Below are 22,977 nucleotides of genomic sequence, written 5' to 3' on the forward strand. Positions count from 1 at the left end.
TAAACATCAGCACTGGAGATACAAAGGCGGACAGGCATAGTGTTGGCTACCCAAACCCTCGTGTGCCGTGCTGGTCTTCATAGGTGCTCGCGGAATAGCACTTGACCCAACAACCTGTGTAGACTATATGGGGATCTTTGTCTTTATCCTGTGACATGCTTGTCACAATGCGAGCTTGTATTGCCAGACCGAGTGAGACTGACAGCGTCGGAGGGAACGGTGGCACAGTGGTTAGTGCATCACATCAGCGGCGAGTGGGGTGTTGTGTTAGGGGTGTGTGACAAGCGTGCGTTATTACTCCGTGTACAGCGTCACACACACACACAGTGATGTAATTTATTATTCTCTACAGGTCGCCCGTACAGGTGATATGATTTGTTTTGAAAGCTTTTCACATTTGCAATAGCCACTCACAAGACTCACACCCCGACACCAACTCAACACCTTGACACAGCGTGCACAACACACACCACCTCTACATCGACGCGAACACATCACCTCGACACCACGGCCAGCACACACCACCTCTACACCACCACCAACACACACCACCTCTACACCACCACCAACACACACCACCTCTACACCACCACCAACACACACCACCTCTACACCACCACCAACACACACCACCTCTACACCACCACCAACACACACCACCTCTACACCACCACCAACACACCACCTCTACACCACCACCAACACACACCACCACTACACCACCACCAACACACACCACCTCTACACCACCACCAACACACATCACCACTACACCACCAACAACACACATCACCACTACACCACCACCAACACACATCACCACGACACCACCACACATCACCTCGACACCACCGCCAGCACACAACTCTACACCACCACCAACACACACCACCTCTACACCACCACCAACACACATCACCTCTACACCACCACCAACACACATCACCTCTACACCACCAACACACACCACCTCTACACCACCACCAACACACATCACCTCTACACCACCACCAACACACACCACCTCTACACCACCACCAACACACATCACCTCTACATCACCAACACACACCACCTCCACACCACCACCAACACACATCACCTCTACACCACCACCAACACACATCACCCTACACCACCACCAACACACACCACCACCAAACCACCAACACACACCACCCCTACACCACCAACACACACCACCTCTACACCACCACCAACACACACCACCTCTACACCACCACCAACACACACCACCTCTACACCACCACCAACACACACCACCTCTACACCACCACCAACACACACCACCTCTACACCAACACACACCACCTCTACACCACCACCAACACACACCACCTCCACACACCACCACCAACACACACCACCTCCACACCACCAACACACACCACCACTACACCACCACCAACACACACCACCACTACACCACCACCAACACACACCACCTCTAGACCACCACCAACACACACCACCTCTACACCACCACCAACACGAACCACCTCTACACCACCACCAACACACATCACCACTACACCACCACCAACACACACCACCTCTACACCACCTCTACACCACCACCAGCACACACCACCACTACACCACCACCAACACACATCACCACTACACCACCACACACCACCAACACACATCACCACTACACCATCACCAACACACATCACCACTACACCATCACCAACACACACCACCACTACACCACCACCAACACACACCACCTCTACACCACCACCAACACACATCACCACGACACCACCACACAACACCTCTACACCACCACACACCACCTCTACACCACCACCAACACACACCACCACTACACCACCACTACACCACCACCAACGCACATCACCACTAAACCACTACCAACACACACCACCTCTACACCACCACCAACACACACCACCTCTAGACCACCACCAACACACACCACCTCTACACCACCACCAACACACACCACCACTACACCACTACACCACTACCAACACACACCACCTCTACACCACCACCACCACACATCACCACTACACCACCACACACCACCTCTAGACCACCACCAACACACACCACCTCTACACCACCACTACACCACCACCAACACACATCACCACTACACCACCAACAACATACATCACCACTACACCACCACCAACACACACCACCACACATCACCTCGACACCACCGCCAGCACACAACTCTACACCACCACCAACACACACCACCTCTACACCACCACCAACACACACCACCAACACACATCACCTCTACACCACCAACACACACCACCTCCACACCACCACCAACACACATCACCTCTACACCACCACCAACACACATCACCCTACACCACCACCAACACACACCACCACTACATACCACCACCAAACCACCAACACATACCACCCCTACACCACCAACACACACCACCTCTACACCACCACCAACACACACCACCTCTACACCACCAACACACACCACCTCTACACCACCACCAACACACACCACCTCTACACCACCACCAACACACACCACCTCCACACCACCACCAACACACACCACCACCAACACACACCACCTCTACACCACCACCAACACACATCACCCTACACCACCACCAACACACATCACCCTACACCAACACACCACCTCTACACCACCACCAACACACACCACCTCTACACCACCACCAACACACACCACCTCCACACCACGTCCACACCACCACCAACACACACCACCACTACACCACCACCAACACACACCACCTCTACACCACCACCAACACACATCACCCTACACCACCACCAACACACATCACCCTACACCACCACCACACACCACCTCTACACCAACTCCAACACAAATACAACAGCTCCAACGCTGTGCACACACGAATTTCCGGTTCTTCTCAATTCCTATGCGTGTCAAGTTAGTCTTCAGTAAATCAAATAACATTTACCAAAAAAAATCACCAATAAAAAATATACTGTACAATGTATATATATAAACTTAAAATGTAAACAAAATGGAAGTATTTTTTGGAGAAAAAAAAGTCTCGACAGGTTCCGTATCAAGAACAACACCGCGCGTGGCATTAGAAGGAAAATATATAACAAGCAACGTTTCAGCCAATGGGCCTCCTTCACAGCGCACAAAATCAATGTGCCACCAAGCAGGGCCATTGCTGAAAATTCCCCCTATTATACATGCTTTTCCTTGTAAGGCCACACACACACGGGGTGTTGTTATTGACACGCGTGTTGAGTGTCTTGCTGTGTTCCTGGGCTCTGCTTGTGCACCACTGCCAGCGCATCAGCAGCATCGGCAAATAAAAAAAATCAATACCGAGTCAACTCTCGATTATCGGGATTCCCCCGCGCGCCGTGCGGCCGATGTGGTTCCGGATACCGGGGCTGCTCCTCGCTCTTTGAGCGCCGCCTAACGCGCTGCCCACGCGATCGAACTCCCGATCAATCGTCACCGCCGGTGTGCCAAGCACCAATCTGTCCCAAGTTGGCCTCCTGCTACTGCTGCCACATCTGTGGTGGAGCGCCCAGAGGCTCCGACCTAGCACTGCTGTACTCGGAACCCGGCAGAACGTAGCAGTCGGGGTGACTGACGATCCAAGTGCTCACGGATTCACTCCGCTCACTCGCTCACTCATCGGCGGTGGCCTGTCACCCCCTTATCACTCTTCTATCGCTGCGGCTACGACTACAACGGCTACCACCAGGGTTCCTGTTCCCCGTGAACTTCGCTCATTGTTGAGGATTCTGGCTACCAACTGTTTTGTCGCATCCAAACCGCAGGCCAAAACAACACCCACGCACCCACCCACCTACACACCCACTCACCTACACACCCACTTACACACCCACTCACCCACCCACCTACACACCCACTCACCTACACACCCACTTACACACCCACTCACCCACCCACCTACACACCCACTCACCTACACACCCACTCACCTACACACCCACTCACCCACCCACCTACACACCCACCCACCTACACACCCACTCACCTACACACCCACTCACACACCCACTCACCCACCCACCCACCTACACACCCACTCACCCACCCACCTACACACCCACTCACCTACACACCCACTCACTCACCCACTTACACACTCACTCACCTACACACCCACTCACCCACCCACCTACACACCCACTCACCTACACACCCACTTACACACCCACTCACCCACCCACCTACACACCCACTCACCTACACACCCACTCACTCATCCACCCACCCACACACTCACCACACTGCAGGTCACAACAACACATCGACTCACTCACCCACCCACACACCCACGTTTAAACGTGGTTGGAACGATACGGCTTATATAAGAATAGGTTTTACCCTTCCTGGCAATAAGACAGTTGTGAGTTTAACACGTTGTAGGCTTTTGCGACCAATATCATCCATAATAGAGGGGTTTTTTTGGGGTTAGATTGTGTAATTATATAAATGTGTTGTTAAAACCCGCCACCACCCGACATAGCCAACTAGTGAGTGTCGTCACGTAAACAGAACATGCCAATTCGTCACTAGTACAGCACACCGGTGTGTTGGAGAGCCAAGCCACAACATTTACAATCTGAGTACGACGTTTCGCCAGTAATTACAACTAGCTTCATCAGACGATCTAACCCCCAAAAACCCCTATATTATGGAAGACAGTTGTGTTAAGATGTTAAAACACCAAACAGAAACCTTCCGCAAGGAATCCTGTCTGCATTAACCACATGTTCTTGTGGTGAACATACATACAAAACAACACGTGCTCTGGTAGTCTATGATGCATTGTCTTTGGAACTAATTGGTCCACACTCTTCGCCTTTTGACGTCCTCTGGTCTAACACTGAGACTAGGCTCTAAAGAAAGCTGATTGCTTGTGTTGCAACTGAAACGTCGTGATTTATTTCGAAAAAAAACCCCACATTTAGTATTTATTTTTCTACCTACGTCAATTTACCGAAAGAACCAAAGAGTATCTAAAGAAAGCTGTCTCTGGCGTGGACCAATCAGTTTCAAAGACAATGCATCGTAGACTACCAGAGCATGTGTTTTATTGTTTGCATGTTCACCACGAGTTACCTACTCACTAACCCACTCACTCACTCATAAAAGCACTTATTCAGTCACTCGGCCAATCGCTCGTCCACCAACTCATCCACTCACTGACACTTCCTGCTTCATCTCTCGCCAGCTCTTATAACAACCTTGCTCAGACCAAGCACCGTGGTTACACACTCTCTCTCCCTCTCTCTCCCTCCCTCATCTATCACAACTCTGAGAGTACTGTTTGTTGCTGGCTGCTGTTTATCCGGGCAAGCCCTACCCCGGACCCCCATCGCCCCAGATAGTCGAGAGTTGTCCATCAAAACCAACGGATAACTCATCCCACAATTCGTGCTGCCTGCTCGCCAGTGAGCAACAGCCACGAACAACAGCTGCCATGGCAGTGGTACGGAAAAGGAGAATGTAAAATAACTGGCAGCAAATAAAGACAGCGTGGGACTGACGATACGTGGACACACTCAGTCGGTAACGGCAGTCCTCACAACACAAACAAACACCCCCTGTGTGGTCTACGCAGGCGCTGTTGGGGCAGGTGCTGTCAGCGAACACCTATTAAGGCCCACACAGCATGCAAGGGGGTGGGCGCAGCCAGCACCACGCCTGGCCGCCTTTGTCTCCCCAGTGCTGAAGCTGACACACTGGGGTACTATCTTGAGAATGAGTCGACCTAGGGGAGGCCTAGGACCGGTTCAGATAATCGTCACTGGTATTGGCCGTGAACGGGAATCTAACCCCGGGCCGCCGGGTTCGTAGCGCAGCGCGCTAACCGCTGCGCCACCGCTCCCCCCTCCCACACACACACACCCACCCCTCTCACACACACACACACGTATGTGCATATGTAAACCTTTACAACAGCCCCGAGTGATAGGAATCTCTAAGTCGACACGCCGCCGGCTATGTACATTATGGACATCCACGGGTTCCCCGCAGCCCCAAGCGGCTCCAGGGCGGCTCCAGGGCGGCGCCGTGGAGACTTCACCGGCTCCACCACCGCCTCCCCTCGCTGTGCTCGCAGCTGTGCTGGTCCTGGGATCGATGCCGACGCTTGCTCCACCCCCGACCTCGCGTCCCCGCTCCGCTCCTGACACCTCTCTCCGTCCGCGAACCCTGCTCTACCCACAATCCCGCTCCATCCATGACCTCACGTCCCCATTCTGCCCATTAACCCACAATCCTGCTCCACCTATGACCCCGACGACCTTATAACTCCACTTCACCCACAATCCCGCTGCACCCAAGACCCCACTCAATCCAGGACCCCGTCCCACCCACGACCTTACGACGCCACGACCCCGCTCCACCCACGACCCTACGACCCCGCTCCACCCATGACCCTAAGACCCCGCTCCACCCACGACCTTGCAACCCCACGACCCCGTTCCACCCACGACCTAATGACCCCGCTCCACCCACGACCTTACGACCCCGCTCCACCCACGACCTTACGACCCCGCTCCACCCATGACCCTACGACCCCGCTCCACCCACGACCCTAAGACCCCGCTCCACCCACGACCTTGCAACCCCACGACCCCGTTCCACCCACGACCTTACGACCCCATGACCCCGCTCCACCCACGACCCCGCTCCACCCACGACCTTACGACCCCACGACCCCGCTCCACCCACGACCTTACGACCCCACGACCCCGTCCACCCACGACCTTACGACCCCATGGCCCCGCTCCACCCGTCCGTGCCGTCTCGGTCGATCGTGGCGCTGTTACTGAACCAGGCTCCTCCTCACCCGTCCCCCCTCATCACCACCTCCTCCACCGCCACCGCCGCCGCTGTTGTGCTGGCCGGCGCTGCTCCCCGACGCCAGATCCTCGTCTTGCCCAGAGGAACTCACGAGCTGCGCGGCCAACAGGGTCAGGGTCAGCAGGGTCACGGTCACTCCACAGTGATGTCGCTCGGCATCGCTCGGCATCGCTCGGCATCGCTTAGCATTCACTTCGCATCACCCCGGAGAAAACCCTTTCGTCGAGACATTACACGGGGAGAAGGAGACAGGACGGAGACGGGAGGAGACGGCAGGAGACAGGACACCGCAGGGCATCGTCGGCGGAGGTGACTCACCGCTTGTGTGAGAGGGAGCGGCGAGTTGGCCGGAGCGACCCGGTGCTTGAGGGGCTCCCCCCCGGCACAGCCCTCGCCCGCCCCGCGCGGCGACGGCGCCGCCAAGCCCTCATCCTGCACGCTGCCCACACGCATGTAAACAAGGACACAGATCCCCCGTGTAGCCTTAACAGAGTGTTGGGGCAAGTGCTGTTGGCGAGTAGCACCTGTGAGGGCCGGCACGGCGCACCAAGGTGTGGGGTGGCCAACACCACACCCGACCGCCTTTGTCTCCCCAGTGGTGATGTTTACTGCACACCGCACCAGGTACTCAATTTAGGCTGAGTCGATCTCGGGGAGGCCCAGGACCGGTTAAGATAATCCGTGAGCGGGAATCGAACCCGGGTCGCCGGGTTAATAGCGCAGCGCGCTAACCGCTACGCTACACGCGCACACACATGGATACATACACGCGTACACACCCACACGCGTACACACCCACACGCGTACACACCCACACGCGTACGCACCCACACGCGCACACACCCACACGTGTGCGTGTGTGCGTGCAGGTGTCCGTGTCCCATACCAGTGGGGGGCTCCGGACCCCCCCAGATGACGCCGAGCGCTCGACGGCGCCAGGATGATGAGGTCGGGGGAGGGGGGCGACGGCAGCCCCCCCCCGTGGGGGGGGGGCTCCCACTCGCGCCGGCCCCCCCCACTCTGCCTTCTGATGGGATCTGTGGGGGGCAAGAGAGACGGGGGGGGGGGCAGGACAGAGAGGAAGAAGCAGGGGGCTGTGCTCTTAACGAGGCTCACGTTGGGGTGAGTTATAAACCTGGAGGGGGGCAGGCACCCCCCCCCCCCCCGCCGGTCCCCCGATGTCAGCTGCTCACCTCGATCTCGCGCCGCCGGGAAGAACCCGCCATCATCCTCGTCTCCACTGATGTCTACGACAACAACAATGACATCCAACTACATCAACAAAGACTTCATCAACTACAACATCAACAATAACATCAATGACAACAACAATGACATCAATGGCGTGTGGGAGGGGTGAGTGTCACGCGAGCGACACGTGTGTGCGGGTTACCCGAGTCAAGCTCCCGCACGAGTGACGTCATCGTGCTCGCGATGGAGTCGGCCGCCACAAGGAGATCGTTACAGAGATTCCTCCGGAACCCTGGCAACATCCGTCACCATCACCATCATCACCGTCGTCGTCGTAACCACCATCGTCACCATTGTCGTCACTATCATCATCACCTTCATTATCACCATCAGCGACACCACCATCGTCACCGCCATCATTAACATAATCCTTCTCAACACCACCGTCACTATCACCACCAACATCAGCAATATAGCTGCAGGTAGTGATGTCTTGGGTGGCGAGTGATGCTGCATGTGTGTGTGACTCTGAGAGTGGTCACTCAGTGGGGAGCGGTAGTGTAGCGGTTAGCGCGCTGCGCGATGAACCTGGCAACCCGGGTTCGATTCCCGCTCACGTTCAACACCAGTGACGAATATGTGAACCGGTCTCGGGCCTCCCCTAGGTCGATTCAGCCTCAAATGAGTACCAGGTTTGGACCATAAACATTGCAAATGAGAAGACAAAGGCGGCCGGGCGTGGTGCTGGCCACCCTTCATAGGTACTACTTGGAAACAGCACTTGCCCCAACAGTCCGTTAAGGCAACTGGACATTTGTGAAAAAGAGCTTTATAGCTCATCGGATTCCTATAGATAGATATTGCAATTGTGAAAGCACGAAAGGAGGGATGTTTGTCTTTGTAGTTACTCACCCTGCGAGAAGGGCGGGGTGTGTGGGTCCCCCCCGGGGCTAGGGGGGGGCTCCTGGGGGGTGTGGGCCGGCGAGGAGCCGCACGAGGGGGTGCGGATCGGGGTGGGGATCGGCCGGCTCGCGGTGTGGCCGGGGGACGACCGCGGGGACCCCGACCCCTGGGTCTGCGCACCGCACCACACACAACCGCACCGCACACAACCGCATCGCACACAACCGCACCGCACGGAACCACGCCACACACAGAACCACAATGCACCACGCAAAACAGCCACACCACACAAAACCGCACTGCATCGTATCAAGGTGCCACACCTCGTTTTGTGGTGCACCGAACCACAGTGGCTACGGTGGTGTTGATGATGGTGTTGGTGGCGCTGGTGGTGGTGGCGCTGGTGGTGGTGGTGCAGGTGGTGGTGGTGGCACTGGTGGTGGTGCAGGTGGAGCGGTAGTGTAGTGGTTAGAGCGCTGCGCTACGAACCCGGCGACCTGAGTTCGATTTCTGCTTACGGCCAACACCAGTGACGATTATCTGAACCGGTCCTGAGTCTCTCCTAGGTCGACTCAGCCTCAAATGAGTACCTGCTGTGGTGTGTAAACATCGCCACTGGGGAGAGAGAGGCTGCCGTGCCTGGTGCTGACCACCCCACCCCCTCGGGTGCCGTGCCGGCCTTCATAGGTGCTGCTCGCTAACAGCACTTGTCCCTACACTCTGTTTAGGCTCCACGGGGAGATCTTTGTCTGTCGTTGGTGGCGGTGATGGTGGTGGTGGCGGTGGCGGTGGTGGTGGCGGCGGTGGCCGTCACCTTGAGAAGCTTCATGAGGCTGTCGAGCTGCTGCACGAGCTCACGGCGGTTCTCCTGCAGGGCCGACATGCGGCGCTCCAACTCCTCCTTGCGCTGCCTGCAGAACGGTGAGCGCAGTACACACACCACGTGACACGTAGTATACACACACGGTACACACAGGGTACACACAGCACACATACCACGGTACATGTAGTACACACCACGTGACACGTAGTATACACACACGGTACACACAGCACACACACCACGGTACATGTAGTACACACCACGTGACACGTAGTATACACACACGGTACACACAGGGTACACACGGCACACACACCATGGTACATGTAGTACACACCACGTGACACGTAGTATACACACACAGGGTACACACGGCACAGCACACACACCACGGTACATGTAGTACACACCACGTGACACGTAGTTTACACACCACGGCACACACAGGGTACACACGGTGCAGTAAAAGGCGTGACTGTTATGGTGTGATGACAGATGATGATGATGATGATGATGAGCTGCGAAGAGGTGCGACGAGGCGTGACGAGGCGCGACGGGGGTGCGGCGAGGAGGTGGGTCCCTACCTCAGCAGGCGCAGCTCGGTGAGCAGGGCCGGGCTGTGGTGGTCGCGGTCGGGCGGCGCCGGCGCCCGCGACGCCCGCTCGTGCTCCACACGCAGGCGCTGGATCTCCTGCAGGATCTCCCTGCGCCACCCGCGGGCAACGCCGTTCGCCCACGTCAACGCCGTCGCCAGCATCGGTAACATCGGCGGCACGATCATCGACATCATCGACAACATCGATGGCACGATCATCGACATTGGCAACATCAACGCCGCGATCAACATCATCAACATCGACAACGTCAACCGAACATCAAGATCATCACTAGCATCAAGAACATCGTCAACATCACCACCAACCTTAACAACAACAATAACATCAACATCCTCTCGAGCATCAACATCAACAACATCACTGTCATCAACATCACAACCACCACCGACAGCGAGGCCAGTGTCCCGTTGCTCGCTCACCGATTGCGACTCTCCAACTCGGCGATGAGCTGCCGCTGATGTTTGTTGACGTCCATCGAGAGCGGAGAGATCTCCCCCGCAGCCAAAGCCCTCTGCATAGGCAGTACGTACAGTGAGCACAGTGTGTGCACAGTGCATACAGTGTGCACAGTGCGCGTGGTGCAGTATTCACCTTGCGCAGTGTGTACAGTGCGTGCGCGGTGCGTAAAGTGTGCAGTTTTGTACAGTGTGTAGTTTGTAGTGTGTGGTGCATACAGTGTGTACAGTATGTGCGGCCCCGCGGTGTGTGCACAGTGCGTACAGTGCACACTCTGGTACAATGTGCACAGCAGCACAGACTACGTACAGTACCACAGAACACAGTGTTGGTGGAGGTGATGCCGAGGTGGTGGCTGTGGTGGTGATATGGTTGTCGAGGTAGTTGTGGGTGAGGTGGTTGTTCAGGTAGGTGTGGACAAAGTGGTTGTTGAGGTGGCTGTAGTAGTGTGTGCTATTGTTGTGGTGTGTGGTTGTGCTGTGTGGTTGTTGGTGTGTGGTTGCGGTGTGAGGCAGCGGTGGTTGCAGTGTGCGATTGCGCATTGTTGCGGTGGTTGCGGTGTGTGGTTGTGGTGTCCGATTGCGTGTGGTTGCGATGTGCGATTGTGTGTGGTTGTGGTGGTTGTGGTGTGTGGTGGTTGCTGTGTGCGGTGGTTGCGGTGTGCGATTGCGCGTGGTTGTCCTCACGTTGTCCTCGGCTGCCAGCCGTGCCGCGTACCGCGCGATGAGGTGGTGCTCGTCATCAGAGCGGCCCGGGCTCTCGGCCATTAACACGGAGCTGGGGACGCAGCCGAGAGTGAGACACGGGGACACGGACAGAGGCGCGGGGACACGGTAGAGACATGGATGGAGACACATAAGACATCAAAGAGAGAGACACGGTCAGAGAAAGACGACACGTGGAGAACCGGACAGATGGACAGAGACACGAGGGTGTGCACAGGGAGGAGGCAGAGTCGTCCCGAGGGTACACGGTGAATCTGGGCGACTGCCCTGGGCCCCGCGCTCTGGGGGGCTCCGCGCTTCGACGTCACGCTGTCAGATGTATCACTTCCGGTTTTGTTTGAAGGCGGCGGTGGGGACCCACGCGGCGTGAGTTGCCCCGGGCCCCGCACCCCCCCTATGGACGGCCCTGGGAGGAAACTAAACTATTTTATATTTTACCAGGTGAGGCCTACTGAGCTATGTAGTTCTTTTTCAGAAGCAACCTGGACACAAATGATAGCTCAACGAAGTGGCTTATCACGTGGAATTGTATAACAGCCAAATACTCCAACTCCAGGCCACTCAATGTGGAAGGAAAAACCGGAGGACCCGGAGAAAATCCACGCGGAGAGACACGCAAACTCCAAATAGGGTCGGGATCCAACCCGTGACCTCCTGCATACCAGGCGAGGTAGTTAACTTCTCCTAGCCACCTTGACGCCACGGGCACCATGACACTGACCTGCGGTTGGAGGAAGGGACGACTCCGTCCATCGCACTGGAGTGGGACCAGGGGAGGCTGCGGGAAGGAGAGGGGGGTGGGACACAGTTGTAGACAAGATCGAGTGTATGTGTCTGTGTGTACGTGTGTGTGTACGTGTGTGTGTACGTGTGTGTGTACATGTGTGTACGTATGTGTACGTATGTGTACGGGCAGCCGGTAGTGTAGCCGTGAGCGCTACGCTGCGCTACGAACCCGGCGACCCCGATTTCGATTTCCGCTCACGGCCACCAACACGCAGTGACAATTAAATTATTTGACCCGGTCCTGGGCCTCCCCTAGGTCGACTCGGCCTCAAATTAGTACCTGGTGCAGCGTGTAAACATCGCCACTGCGGAGACAAAGGCAACCGGGTGTGGTGCTGTCCACCCATCCCGCGTGTGCCGTGCCAGCCTTCAAAGGTGCTACTCGCTAACAGCACTTGCCCCAACAGCCTGTTAAGGGCTACACGGGGGATCTTTGTCTTTGTGATGCGCAGCCACACCCGACGTGCGTGGTCTCTGCGCCGTTGTCCGGAGACTCTGGGTACAAGGCGTGGGAATTCTCACGACCGGACACGCAGCCCAGCGTCTTTGAGATGGCAGCTCCCAGCTTCTTAGCCGGGGATTTCTGCAGACACAAGACAGAGAGAGAGACACGGCGAGACGCACATCTGTGCTCCATCATCCTGGTCAAGGCGAGAGGCCAGGGCTTTGGGTTGTTCTATCACGTTGCTCAGGATCGTTAAGAACCTTCATGACGCTGAGTGGCCTGGAGTCAGAGCCATTCCCCATTTGCCTTGCGCTGAGACGGTGATGTCCTCCTGGTCCCACGCTATTGAACGCGTTTATTATTTTTAACCACATAGTTCGTGACACCTTCAATGGCCGTACCGGTGGAATGTTTTGGTACGGGAGGATTCTGAGCTAAGTGGCCTTGCCAGTGACTGGCACTCGTGGTGTCAAAGTGGAAGAAGCGATGCTCACAGCAACGAGCGGAGCAGCGGGCGGCTAAATCGGAGCGAGGTGCCACAGTGTGGTGCACGGGTGGTGCATCTGCCACCCATCTCGGGTCAATCAACCCACGGGCATCTGAGTCTGTCCCGAGAACCCCCCCTTCCCCCCCGCCAGAAGCGAGCCGCCTTTCACACTCGACGAGCTGCCCTCAAAAGTGCACCTAGCCTGGCGCGAGCGCGGGGCGGTAACATCGCCGCCGCTGCCGCCGCCGCTGCTGCTGCTGCGTACCCAGGAGGTGTACTCCTTCATCTGGTGCTGGTTCGAGTGGGTGCTGCTCGCCTGGCCCCTCCAGAAGCAGTCCTGGCACAGCTGGTAGCTGCGGCACTGCTGGCAGCGGTAGCGGAAGCCCAGCATGCTCTCGCTGTGGCAGAACGAGCACTCCACCGGGTGGAACACTGCACGCGCGCACGGCGCCACCAACAACCGCGGCAAACAACCGCCGAGTGGACGGTGGCGTCAATGACAACAGCGACGAAATCGAGCAGTGACATCGAACGCGACGACATCCGTAACGTCGACAATTCAATGCCGACATGACCGCCACCAAAGGACACGCACTACCACCAACCACCACTACCAAACAATACACTGCCACCACCAAACAGCACACAACTGCCATCACCACTACACCACCACCATCAAACAGCACGCACTGCCACCACAAATACACCACCACCAAATAGCACGCACTGCCACCACCACCACCAAACAGCACGCACTGCCACCACCAATACACCACCACCACCAAACAGCACGCACTGCCACCACCAATACACCACCACCACCAAACAGCACGCACTGCCACCACCACTACACCACCACCACCACCACCAAACAGCACGCACTGCCACCACCACTACCAAACAGCACACACTACTATCACCGCCACCATCACCACCACCACACGAGACATACCACCACCATCATCACCATGTTCTCGCTGGAGAGAGTTTTGGGGGGGGCCCAATGTGGAGACGAAGGTTTGGTGGGGGGGAGGAGGGGGGGTTACCATTCTCGGCGCTGCAGAGGCGGTGTATGAGGGGGAGCCACGCGAGGCACTGGGGGGGCGGCTCCGACATGAGGGCGTCCAGGAAGATGCTCTGGGTCACGCGCTGCTGCGGGTACGGGCGGGGAGACACGCGGGGAGACACGCGGGGAGACACGCGGTGAGACACGGGGAGACACGCGGGGAGACACGCGGTGAGACACGGTGAGACACATGGGCAGACACGGGGAGATACGGGGAGACGCGCGGGAGAGACAAATGAGAACCAGGAAGCAGGCCACAGAGTGGGAGACGCGGATTGGGGGTGGGGGGAGCCAGGATCGGTGGGCTAGCCGAGTGAACCGGCGGCGACAGCGGCGACGCACGGGGTTGGGGAAGCAGGCGCGCGCCGTCTGCGCGTTGTAGCCAAAGGACGGGCCCTCAAACACGGCGGTGGGCAGCGCCAGCACGTCCTGCAGGAAGCGGTCGAAGCGGCTCCACATCAGCACCCCCGAGCCGTCGGACAGCTCCGAGAAGAGATCTGCGGAAAGCGGGAACACAGCGGCGTCACGTGGCGAGTGGGGGGTGATGTGTCCCCTCCGAAGGGGGGATGCGAGCGGGAGAGGGAGGGACACAGGGGACCCGGGCTCCCCCGCCCACGCCCCAACCCCCCCCCTCTCCCCCCCGTGATCTCCGAGTCGTGTGAACTCACATCGAAGCTTGTCCACAATCTTGCCTCCGCACATCGTGGCCAGGGTGACCTTCACGGAAAACGTCGTCACCTTCTCCAGGCCCTCGCTGCGCGGGGCACGTGCGTGTCCACACACAAAAAGACAAAGATCCCCCGTATACCCTTTACAGACTGTTGGGGCAAGTGCTGTTAGCGAGCACCTATGAAGGCCGGCACGGCACACGAGGGGATGGGTGGCCAGCACCACGCACGATCGCCTTTGTATCCCCAGTGGCGATATTTACATGCTGCACCAGGTACTAATTTGAGGCTTAGTCGACCTAGGGGAGTCCCAGGACTATTCGTGTTGGCCGTGAGCGAGAATCGAACTCGGGTTGCCGGATTCGTATTGCAGCGCGCTAACCACTACACTACCGCTCCCCATACAATGCACACACCACAAACTCAAGTATAGACGCATGCACAAGTACACACACACGTACGCACACCTCTCCCTCGCGCTGCACACCCGTCACGGGGGTGGGAACCACTGGATGGGGCGCCCACACCCTGACCCTCCACCTCCCCCATCCCCCACCCAACCCTCAACCCCACAGCCTGGCTGACCTGTCAAGTGCGGCGAGCAGGAAGGAGAGCAGCAGGCCTGAGCAGGCCTCGGCCGACAGCTGCTGCTGAGAGGAGAGCTTCTTGTTGAGCTGCACGTAGAGGGACAGCACCAGCCGCTCCAGCTGGGCCACCGACATGTCCACGCCAACGCCGCCACCACCAACGCCACTGCCAACGCCACCATCGCCGCCGCTACTACCGCCGCTGCCGGAGGGGGCCATGGCTCCGGTGGTCACCGTGCCGTCCGCGCGCCCCGCCAGGCCCTGCTCCCGGAACACCTCCAGCAGGCTCCACGTGTCCACCAGGTGGACTGCGAGCGGCGTGGCGGGCGGGTGGGCGGGAGGACGAGACGCAACGTGTGGGGGTCACACCACGAGTGAGGTGGTGTTGGTGGTGTGGAGGTGGTGGTGGGCCTCTTATAGGTCATTGATGGTGGCAATGTCGTGATAGAGGGGCGGTGTTGATTGGGGTCCGATGGTGACGAGGTGGGAACGTTGAGGTGACAATGGAGGAGGTGGCGGTTGCTGCACTCACGGCTGCACCTCTTCTGCACAAAGCGCAGCTTGCAGGCGGCGCGGTACGTGGACAGGCGGATGGCATCGAAATTCTGGGCTCCTGAGGACGGAGAGCAAACGCGGTGTCACGTGGTGTTACATTGTGCGACAAGGTGTCACGTGGTGCTGTGTGGTGGTGTTACGTGGTGCTGTGTGGTGGTGTCACGTGGTGCGACGAGGTGCTACGTGGTGCTGTGTGGTGATATCACGTGGTGATGTGTGGTGTCACGTGGTGTTCTGTTGTGCTGTACTATGCGCCTCGGCTCTCGTACGCATCTCGGTGAAAAGCTGCCTTCGGTCGGCCATGATGACCGGGGTTGGCTCCGCTCCACCTCACTGCAACAGCAACAACAACCACAACTCAATCCACAACTCACAACCCACACCAGCCCACACTCACAACCACAAACCACACTCGCAACCACAACCACAGCCCACACTCACAACCACAATCCACACAACCGCAACCCACACTCACAACCCACACACAGCCACAACCCACACAACCACATTCTAGAAACCACACAACCACAACGCAAACTCAACCACAATCTAAAACTGACCACCAAATTCTGTTTTGGTGGTCAATTCAGCCGATCATCCCTCCAGGGTCGATCAAATAAATACCACTTTGTTCTAGGGAAAGCCAACTCGTTCTTTGTCCTATGGATAGATTCGCCCCGGCCATAGTAATGTGACATTTCCACCCCTGGCTGTAAACAGGAGCTGAACACCGATGCCTCAACATTTACATGAGCAGCAGCAGTAGTGGGGGACTGCTGAGACGTTTGACTTCGCTAACAGAGGACTCTGCTGACAGTTGTGTTTGAAGCGGTATGATGCAGAGGACCATCCTGACAGTTGTGTCAAGTGGTATGATATGATGCAAATGACCATCCTGACAGTTGTGTTTCAAGCGGTATGATGCAGAGGACTATTCTGAGTTGTTGCAAGCGGTATGATGCACAGAGGACTCTGCTGACAGTTGTGTTTCAAGTGGTATGCAGAGGACCATGCTGACAGTTGTGTTTCAAGTGGTATGATGTACAGAGGACCATGCTGCATATAAACTTCAAGACACCGTCAGGGGCAAAGCCGAGAAATGACGATGCCACCACAACCTCACTGGGCGCCGCAGTGGCTAGGAGATGTTATCTCCCTCGCCTGGTATGCAGGAGGCCGTCGGTTCGATCCCAACCTTGACGCTTGCTACATATTTGGAGTTTGCATGTATCTCTCTCCCCGTGGTCGCGTGGATTTTTCTCCGGGTCGTCTGGTTTTTGGCTGCTAAAAAATTCCACGTGATAATAAGCCAATCTAGATTTGAAGATAATAAGCCACTTCTCGTTGGGCTATTATTCATGGCCAGGTCGCTTCTTAAAAAGAGCTATATAGCTCAGTGGGCCTTACCTGGTAAAAATAATAGTTTAGTTTAACAGCGTTCTACTCTGAGTAAGTCCTCTGCCACTTCAACCTCTCCCGAGCGCGACGTGCCATCCGACTACAGCAGCAAAGTTGCCAGCAACCGACACTGAGATTGACTTGGGGAAGCTTCTGTTCTTCAGACCCCGAGTGTCCAGCCTAAGGCCGTCAACAGCTGCGTTGCTCCAGCCTCAGCCCTCTCTGACAAACCCGGACAAACCATTTCGTGACGCTGCTTCTGCGTTGACAGTAATGCACAAAGCGCAATTAACATCAACAAACACTCAACACAACACTCGTCAATAGCAATACGCTGTGTGGCCTTAGAAGATAAAAAATAAATGTAGAAAATAGGCGACGTTTAGGGCAACGGCCCTTATAGTACATAGAGAGAGAGATCAGAGAGGTCCCGGGCCTCTGTCTGTGTACTATGGGTGAGGGCTAGAGTCATGGCTGGAGCTGGGGTTAGGGTGAGATTTAGGCCTAGGGCTAAAGTCGTGACTAGAGCTGGGGTTAGGGTGAGACTTAGCGTTAGGGTTAGAGTCGTGACTAGAGCAGGGGTTAGGGTGAGATTTAGGGTGAGAGTCGTGACTAGAGCTGGGGTTAGGGTGACACTTAGGGTGAGAGTCGTGACTAGAGCTGGGGTTAGGGTGAGAGGGTTAGGGCTAAAGTCGTGACTAGAGCTGGTGTTAGGGTGAGACTTAGGCCTAGGGCTAAAGTCGTGACTAGAGCTGGGGTTAGGGTGAGACTTAGGGTTAGGGTTAGAGTCGTGACTAGAGCTGGGGTTAGGGTGAGACTTAGGGTTAGGGTTAGAGTCGTGACTAGAGCTGGGGTTAGGGTGAGACTTAGGGTGAGACTTAGGGTTAGGGTTAGAGTCGTGACTAGAGCTGGGGTTAGGGTGAGATTTAGGGTAAGGGTTAGGGCTAGAGGCGTGACTAGAGCTGGGGTTAGGGTGAGACTTAGGGTGAGACTTAGGGTTAGGGTTAGAGTCGTGACTAGAGCTGGGGTTAGGGTGAGATTTAGGGTAAGGGCTAGAGGCGTGACTAGAGCTGGGGTTAGGGTGAGACTTAGGGTTAGAGGCGTGACTAGAGCTGGGGTTAGGGTGAGAGGGTTAGGGCTAGAGGCGTGACTAGAGCTGGGGTTAGGGTGAGAGTTAGGGTTAGGGCTAGAGGCGTGACTAGAGCTGGGGTTAGGGTGAGATTCTTGACTAGAGCTGGGGTTAGGGTGAGAGTTAGGGTTAGAGTCGTGACTAGAGCTGGAGTAAGGGTGAGAGTTAGGGTTAGAGGCGTGACTAGAGCTGGGGTTAGGGTGAGACTTAGGATTAGAGTCTTGACCAGAGCTGGTGTTAGGGTGAGACTTAGGCCTAGAGTTAGCGTCGTGACTAGAGCTGGGGTTAGGGTAAGACTTGAAAACACCAATCGGATTACCAATGCGATGTTCCACGACACGCAGTGGGAATACAAACCCGGTGTATTGTAAAACACACTGGAACACGCACACCTATACACATCTAGACAAAGGTCCCCTGTGTAGCTGACCTAAACTACGAGGACAAGTGCTGTTATGAGGATCTATTAAGACCAGCACACGAGGGGGATGGGTTTGCCACCGCCACACCCGGCCGCCTTTGTCTCCCCCAATCAATGATAAGCGCAATAGGCACAGTCCTCGGCAGAGGGGAGGCCGGGCTGATTCAAACCATCACACGCCAATGATGGCATATACTGTACTGCACTCTCCCTTCTCCAAAGATCCCCCGTGTAGCCTTAACAGACTGTAGGGGCAAGTGCTGTTAGCGAGCACGCGTGAAGGCCGGAACGGCACACGAGGGGGTGGGTGGCCAGCACCACGCCCGGCCGCCTTTGTCTCCCTCGTGGCGATGTTTACTACTCACCGCAACCAGGTACTCGTTTGAGGCCGAGTCGACCTAGGGGAGGCCCAGGACCGGTTCAGATATTCGTCACCGGTGGTGTTGGTGGCCGTGAGCGGGAACGGGTTCGTAGCGCAGAGCGCGACCCACGACACCACCGCTCCCCCGCCACCACCACGTAACCCGCCTACAAGCAGTGGCGTAGCTATCAGAATCTGTTTTTATACTGCGTGAGGAATCCGATAAGCTATGAAGCTCTTTTTTCCCCACATATGTCCAGTGCGCACGCGGTCCCTGGGCCCACCGGCCACCGGATGGGCCCCGGGCACCGGGCCAATGGAGGGAACTTTGGGCAGGTGGGGGGGGGAAGACAATTTAATTGCTTGTACCGGCCCAGTAAAAATGCCAACGTTGAGCTAACGCCATGTGGTTGGAACCGTAGTCCCAACGTTGAGTCAACGTTGGCTTGTGGTTGGATCCGTGGTCCCAACGTTGGCATGTGGTTGGAACCGTAGGCCCAACGTTGAGCCAACTTTGGCATGTGGCTGGACCAACGTTGGCCAAACGACCCATGTGAACTGGGAGGGCCCATGGCACTTGCACCCCCTCCACCCCCCCTGGCCCACGTGCGCTGCTGGGGCGACTGATGGTCCATGAAGTCGGCGATTGGGACAGCGATTGGAGCTGATTGTCGCCGCTGTCCCAGTCATCGTTGTTGTGGGCGGATAGCTGGGGGCCTCGTTAGGGATGACGCCAGCCCCGACATTCTGAAGGCGGGAAACCCCCGTGCCCTGCCGGACGTGACCGATTAGGCCTGCCCACCACCTCCCGTCCAGCGGCACACATGGAAACACATGTGATACGTTTTTTTCCCATCTCTCCAAACAATGTTCGAGATATCCAATTCGTCGAGGAACAGAACCGAAAATCATCGGTAGAGTAATCGATTACTGATTTAATCGAATAGCCTATGCCGTCCCACATGCAGCGTCTTCATCTCCGCGGTATCCCCTACTGAACATCTGTGAAAAAGAGCTTTACAGCTCATCGGATTCCTCCAGTATATATAAAAATATTCTGATTATTATCTACCCCCGTGTCACCGTACCTGTGTCTCTCTCCTGAGATGAGTGGGACCCCTGGGGCTACGGGGCCCGGGATCTCCGCTCCCCCTTCGGCATAGCGGACCCCTTGGGGTGGCGAGGCGACAAGGAAGGTGGCTCCAGCGAGAAGCGCCAGGGGCTCCGGCAGTTCCGGGATTCGCAAAGATGCCCTGGCTCCAGGGAGATGCCCTGGCTCCAGGGAGATGCCCTGGCTCCAGGAAGATGCCCTGGCTCCAGGGAGATGCCCTGGCTCCAGGGAGATGCCCTGGCTCCAGGGAGATGCCCTGCCTCCAGGAAGATGCCCTGGCTCCAGGGAGATGCCCTGGCTCCAGGGAGATGCCCTGGCTCCAGGGAGATGCCCTGGCTCCAGGGAGATGCCCTGGCTCCAGGGAGATGCCCTGGCTCCAGGAAGATGATCTTGCTCCAGGAAGATGCCCTGGCTCCAGGGAGATGCCCTGGCTCCAGTGAGATGATCTGGCTCCAGGAAGATGATCTTGTTCCAGGAAGATGCCCTGGCTCCAGGAAGATGCCCTGGCTCCAGTGAGATGATCTGGCTCCAGGAAGACGCCGTTGATTCAGGATCCGGAGCGAGGCGCGTACGTGAATGAGAGATGAGAAATGGGTGCGTTTCCGCTCTCTCCCTTCTCTCCTCGTTACAGGATGGACGCTCCCTGCTCCCCCTGCTCCTCGCGATCCCCAAATCGGGGATGGCGCGGGGGGTCTCCGCTTCTTGCCGCGTGATCCCCGAGACCCCCACAGCCCCCGCGCCCCTCCCCTCCCTCCCTCCCTCCCTCGCCGCCGCCGCCTCCTGCGCGTTCCCTATTAGAGGTGACGTCACCACCATTCGCCCCCCCCCACTCTGCCCCTCCCCTCGCCCCCTCCCCCCTCTTCTCTTCGCTGAGCCCACTCCCTTCTCCACGCCGGATCGCCGTCGGTACGGGCGGGTGGGACGTGACGCGGGAGAGGGGACGGTGGGGGGGGGGAAGAGGGGGGGGAAGAGGGGGGGGAAGGGGGGGCGAAGAAAAAGTGAGGGGGGGGGTGTGGGGAAGAGGGGGGGCGAAGAAAAGGTGGGGGGAGGGGGTCGGGCAGAGGTGGGTGGAGAGGTGGGAGGGGAGGGGGAGGTGGGAGGGGAGGGAGGGGGAGGTGCGTGAGGTGGGGGGGTTAACGGGTCCTTGCCCCAACTGGCTCACCACTTTCTACGTCGCCATTTTCAATCCACTGCTGGATGAGGGTCACCCCGCATTGAGCACGCGGTGTGACCTCGCTGGCGCGAACCTCAGCTGCCACGTCCAGCAACCTGCCCGTGCCTGCTGGCCCACCCACGTGACCAACATCCTGCCTCGACTCTGCCGAGCTTCCGAGATCGGACGCATTACGTCACGATGTTGGTGACAGTCGCGAAAAATCACCCCCCCTGCCCTCCCCCGTATAGCTTGAACCAGACTGTGGGGGCAAGTGCTGTTCGGGGAGAACCAATGTAGGCCGGCACGGCACACGAGGGGGCGGGGGTGGCCAGCGACACGCACGGCCGCCTTCGTCTCCTCTAGTGGCGATCATCTCTGATCACGTGACACCGGCACCATCATCTCTGATCACGTGCCACCGGCACCATCATCTCTGATCACGTGACACTGGCACCATCATCTCTGATCACGTGACACTGGCACCATCATCTCTGATCAAGTGACAATGGCACCATCATCTCTGATCACGTGACACTGGCACTATCATCTCTGATCACGTGACACCGGCACCATAATCTCTGATCACGTGACACCGGCACCATCATCTCTGATCACGTGACACCGGCACCATCATCTCTGATCACGTGACACTGGCACCATCATCTCTGATCACGTGACACCGGCACCATCATCTCTGATCACGTGACACTGGCACCATCATCTCTGATCACGTGACACCGGCACCATCATCTCTGATCACGTGCCACTGGCACCATCATCTCTGATCACGTGACACCGGCACCATCATCTCTGATCACGTGACAATGGCACCATCATCTCTGATCACGTGACACTGGCACCATCATCTCTGATCACGTGACACCGGCACCATCATCTCTGATCACGTGACACGCACCATCATCTCTGATCAAGTGATGTCACCATCATCTCTGATCACGTGACACTGGCACCATCATCTCTGATCACGTGCCACTGGCACCATCATCTCTGATCACGTGACACCGGCACCATCATCTCTGATCAAGTGACACCGGCACCATCATCTCTGATCACGTGACACCGGCACCATCATCTCTGATCACGTGACACTGGCACCATCATCTCTGATCACGTGACACTGGCACCATCATCTCTGATCACGTGACACTGGCACCATCATCTCTG

At 57.1% G+C, this 22,977-nt stretch overlaps 1 protein-coding gene across 4 annotated transcripts; it reads right to left on the minus strand.

Moving 5' to 3' along the window:
• Positions 1-316: 316 nt before the first annotated feature.
• LOC116941714 (dystrobrevin beta-like) lies at positions 317-21,377 on the minus strand. 4 transcript variants are annotated; one of them, XM_076066491.1, is made up of 22 exons: positions 20,614-21,377; positions 16,486-16,549; positions 16,194-16,274; positions 15,660-15,969; positions 15,075-15,160; positions 14,749-14,903; positions 14,387-14,492; positions 13,606-13,772; positions 12,867-12,991; positions 12,344-12,400; positions 11,584-11,674; positions 10,861-10,952; positions 10,409-10,528; positions 9,816-9,912; positions 9,011-9,173; positions 8,301-8,390; positions 8,101-8,154; positions 7,794-7,944; positions 7,226-7,346; positions 4,296-7,001; positions 2,749-4,187; positions 317-2,569 (listed from the first exon to the last, which is right to left on the minus strand). In XM_076066491.1, exons 2-20 carry the CDS (start codon positions 16,517-16,519, stop codon positions 6,870-6,872), a joined length of 2,232 nt encoding a protein of 743 aa, XP_075922606.1. In that variant the 5' UTR covers positions 16,520-16,549; positions 20,614-21,377; the 3' UTR covers positions 317-2,569; positions 2,749-4,187; positions 4,296-6,869. The 4 variants fall into 4 exon arrangements, with proteins under 4 accessions (XP_075922606.1, XP_075922607.1, XP_032808951.2 ...); XM_076066492.1 differs by having other exon boundaries at positions 317-552; positions 594-4,187; XM_032953060.2 differs by having other exon boundaries at positions 317-4,187; positions 14,387-14,489.
• Positions 21,378-22,977: the final 1,600 nt, after the last annotated feature.

This window comes from Petromyzon marinus, chromosome 12, assembly GCF_048934315.1.
Source record: "Petromyzon marinus isolate PM22_M1 ecotype Great Lakes invasive population chromosome 12, UKy_Petmar_22M1.pri1.0, whole genome shotgun sequence".
Lineage (NCBI taxonomy): Eukaryota > Metazoa > Chordata > Hyperoartia > Petromyzontiformes > Petromyzontidae > Petromyzon > Petromyzon marinus.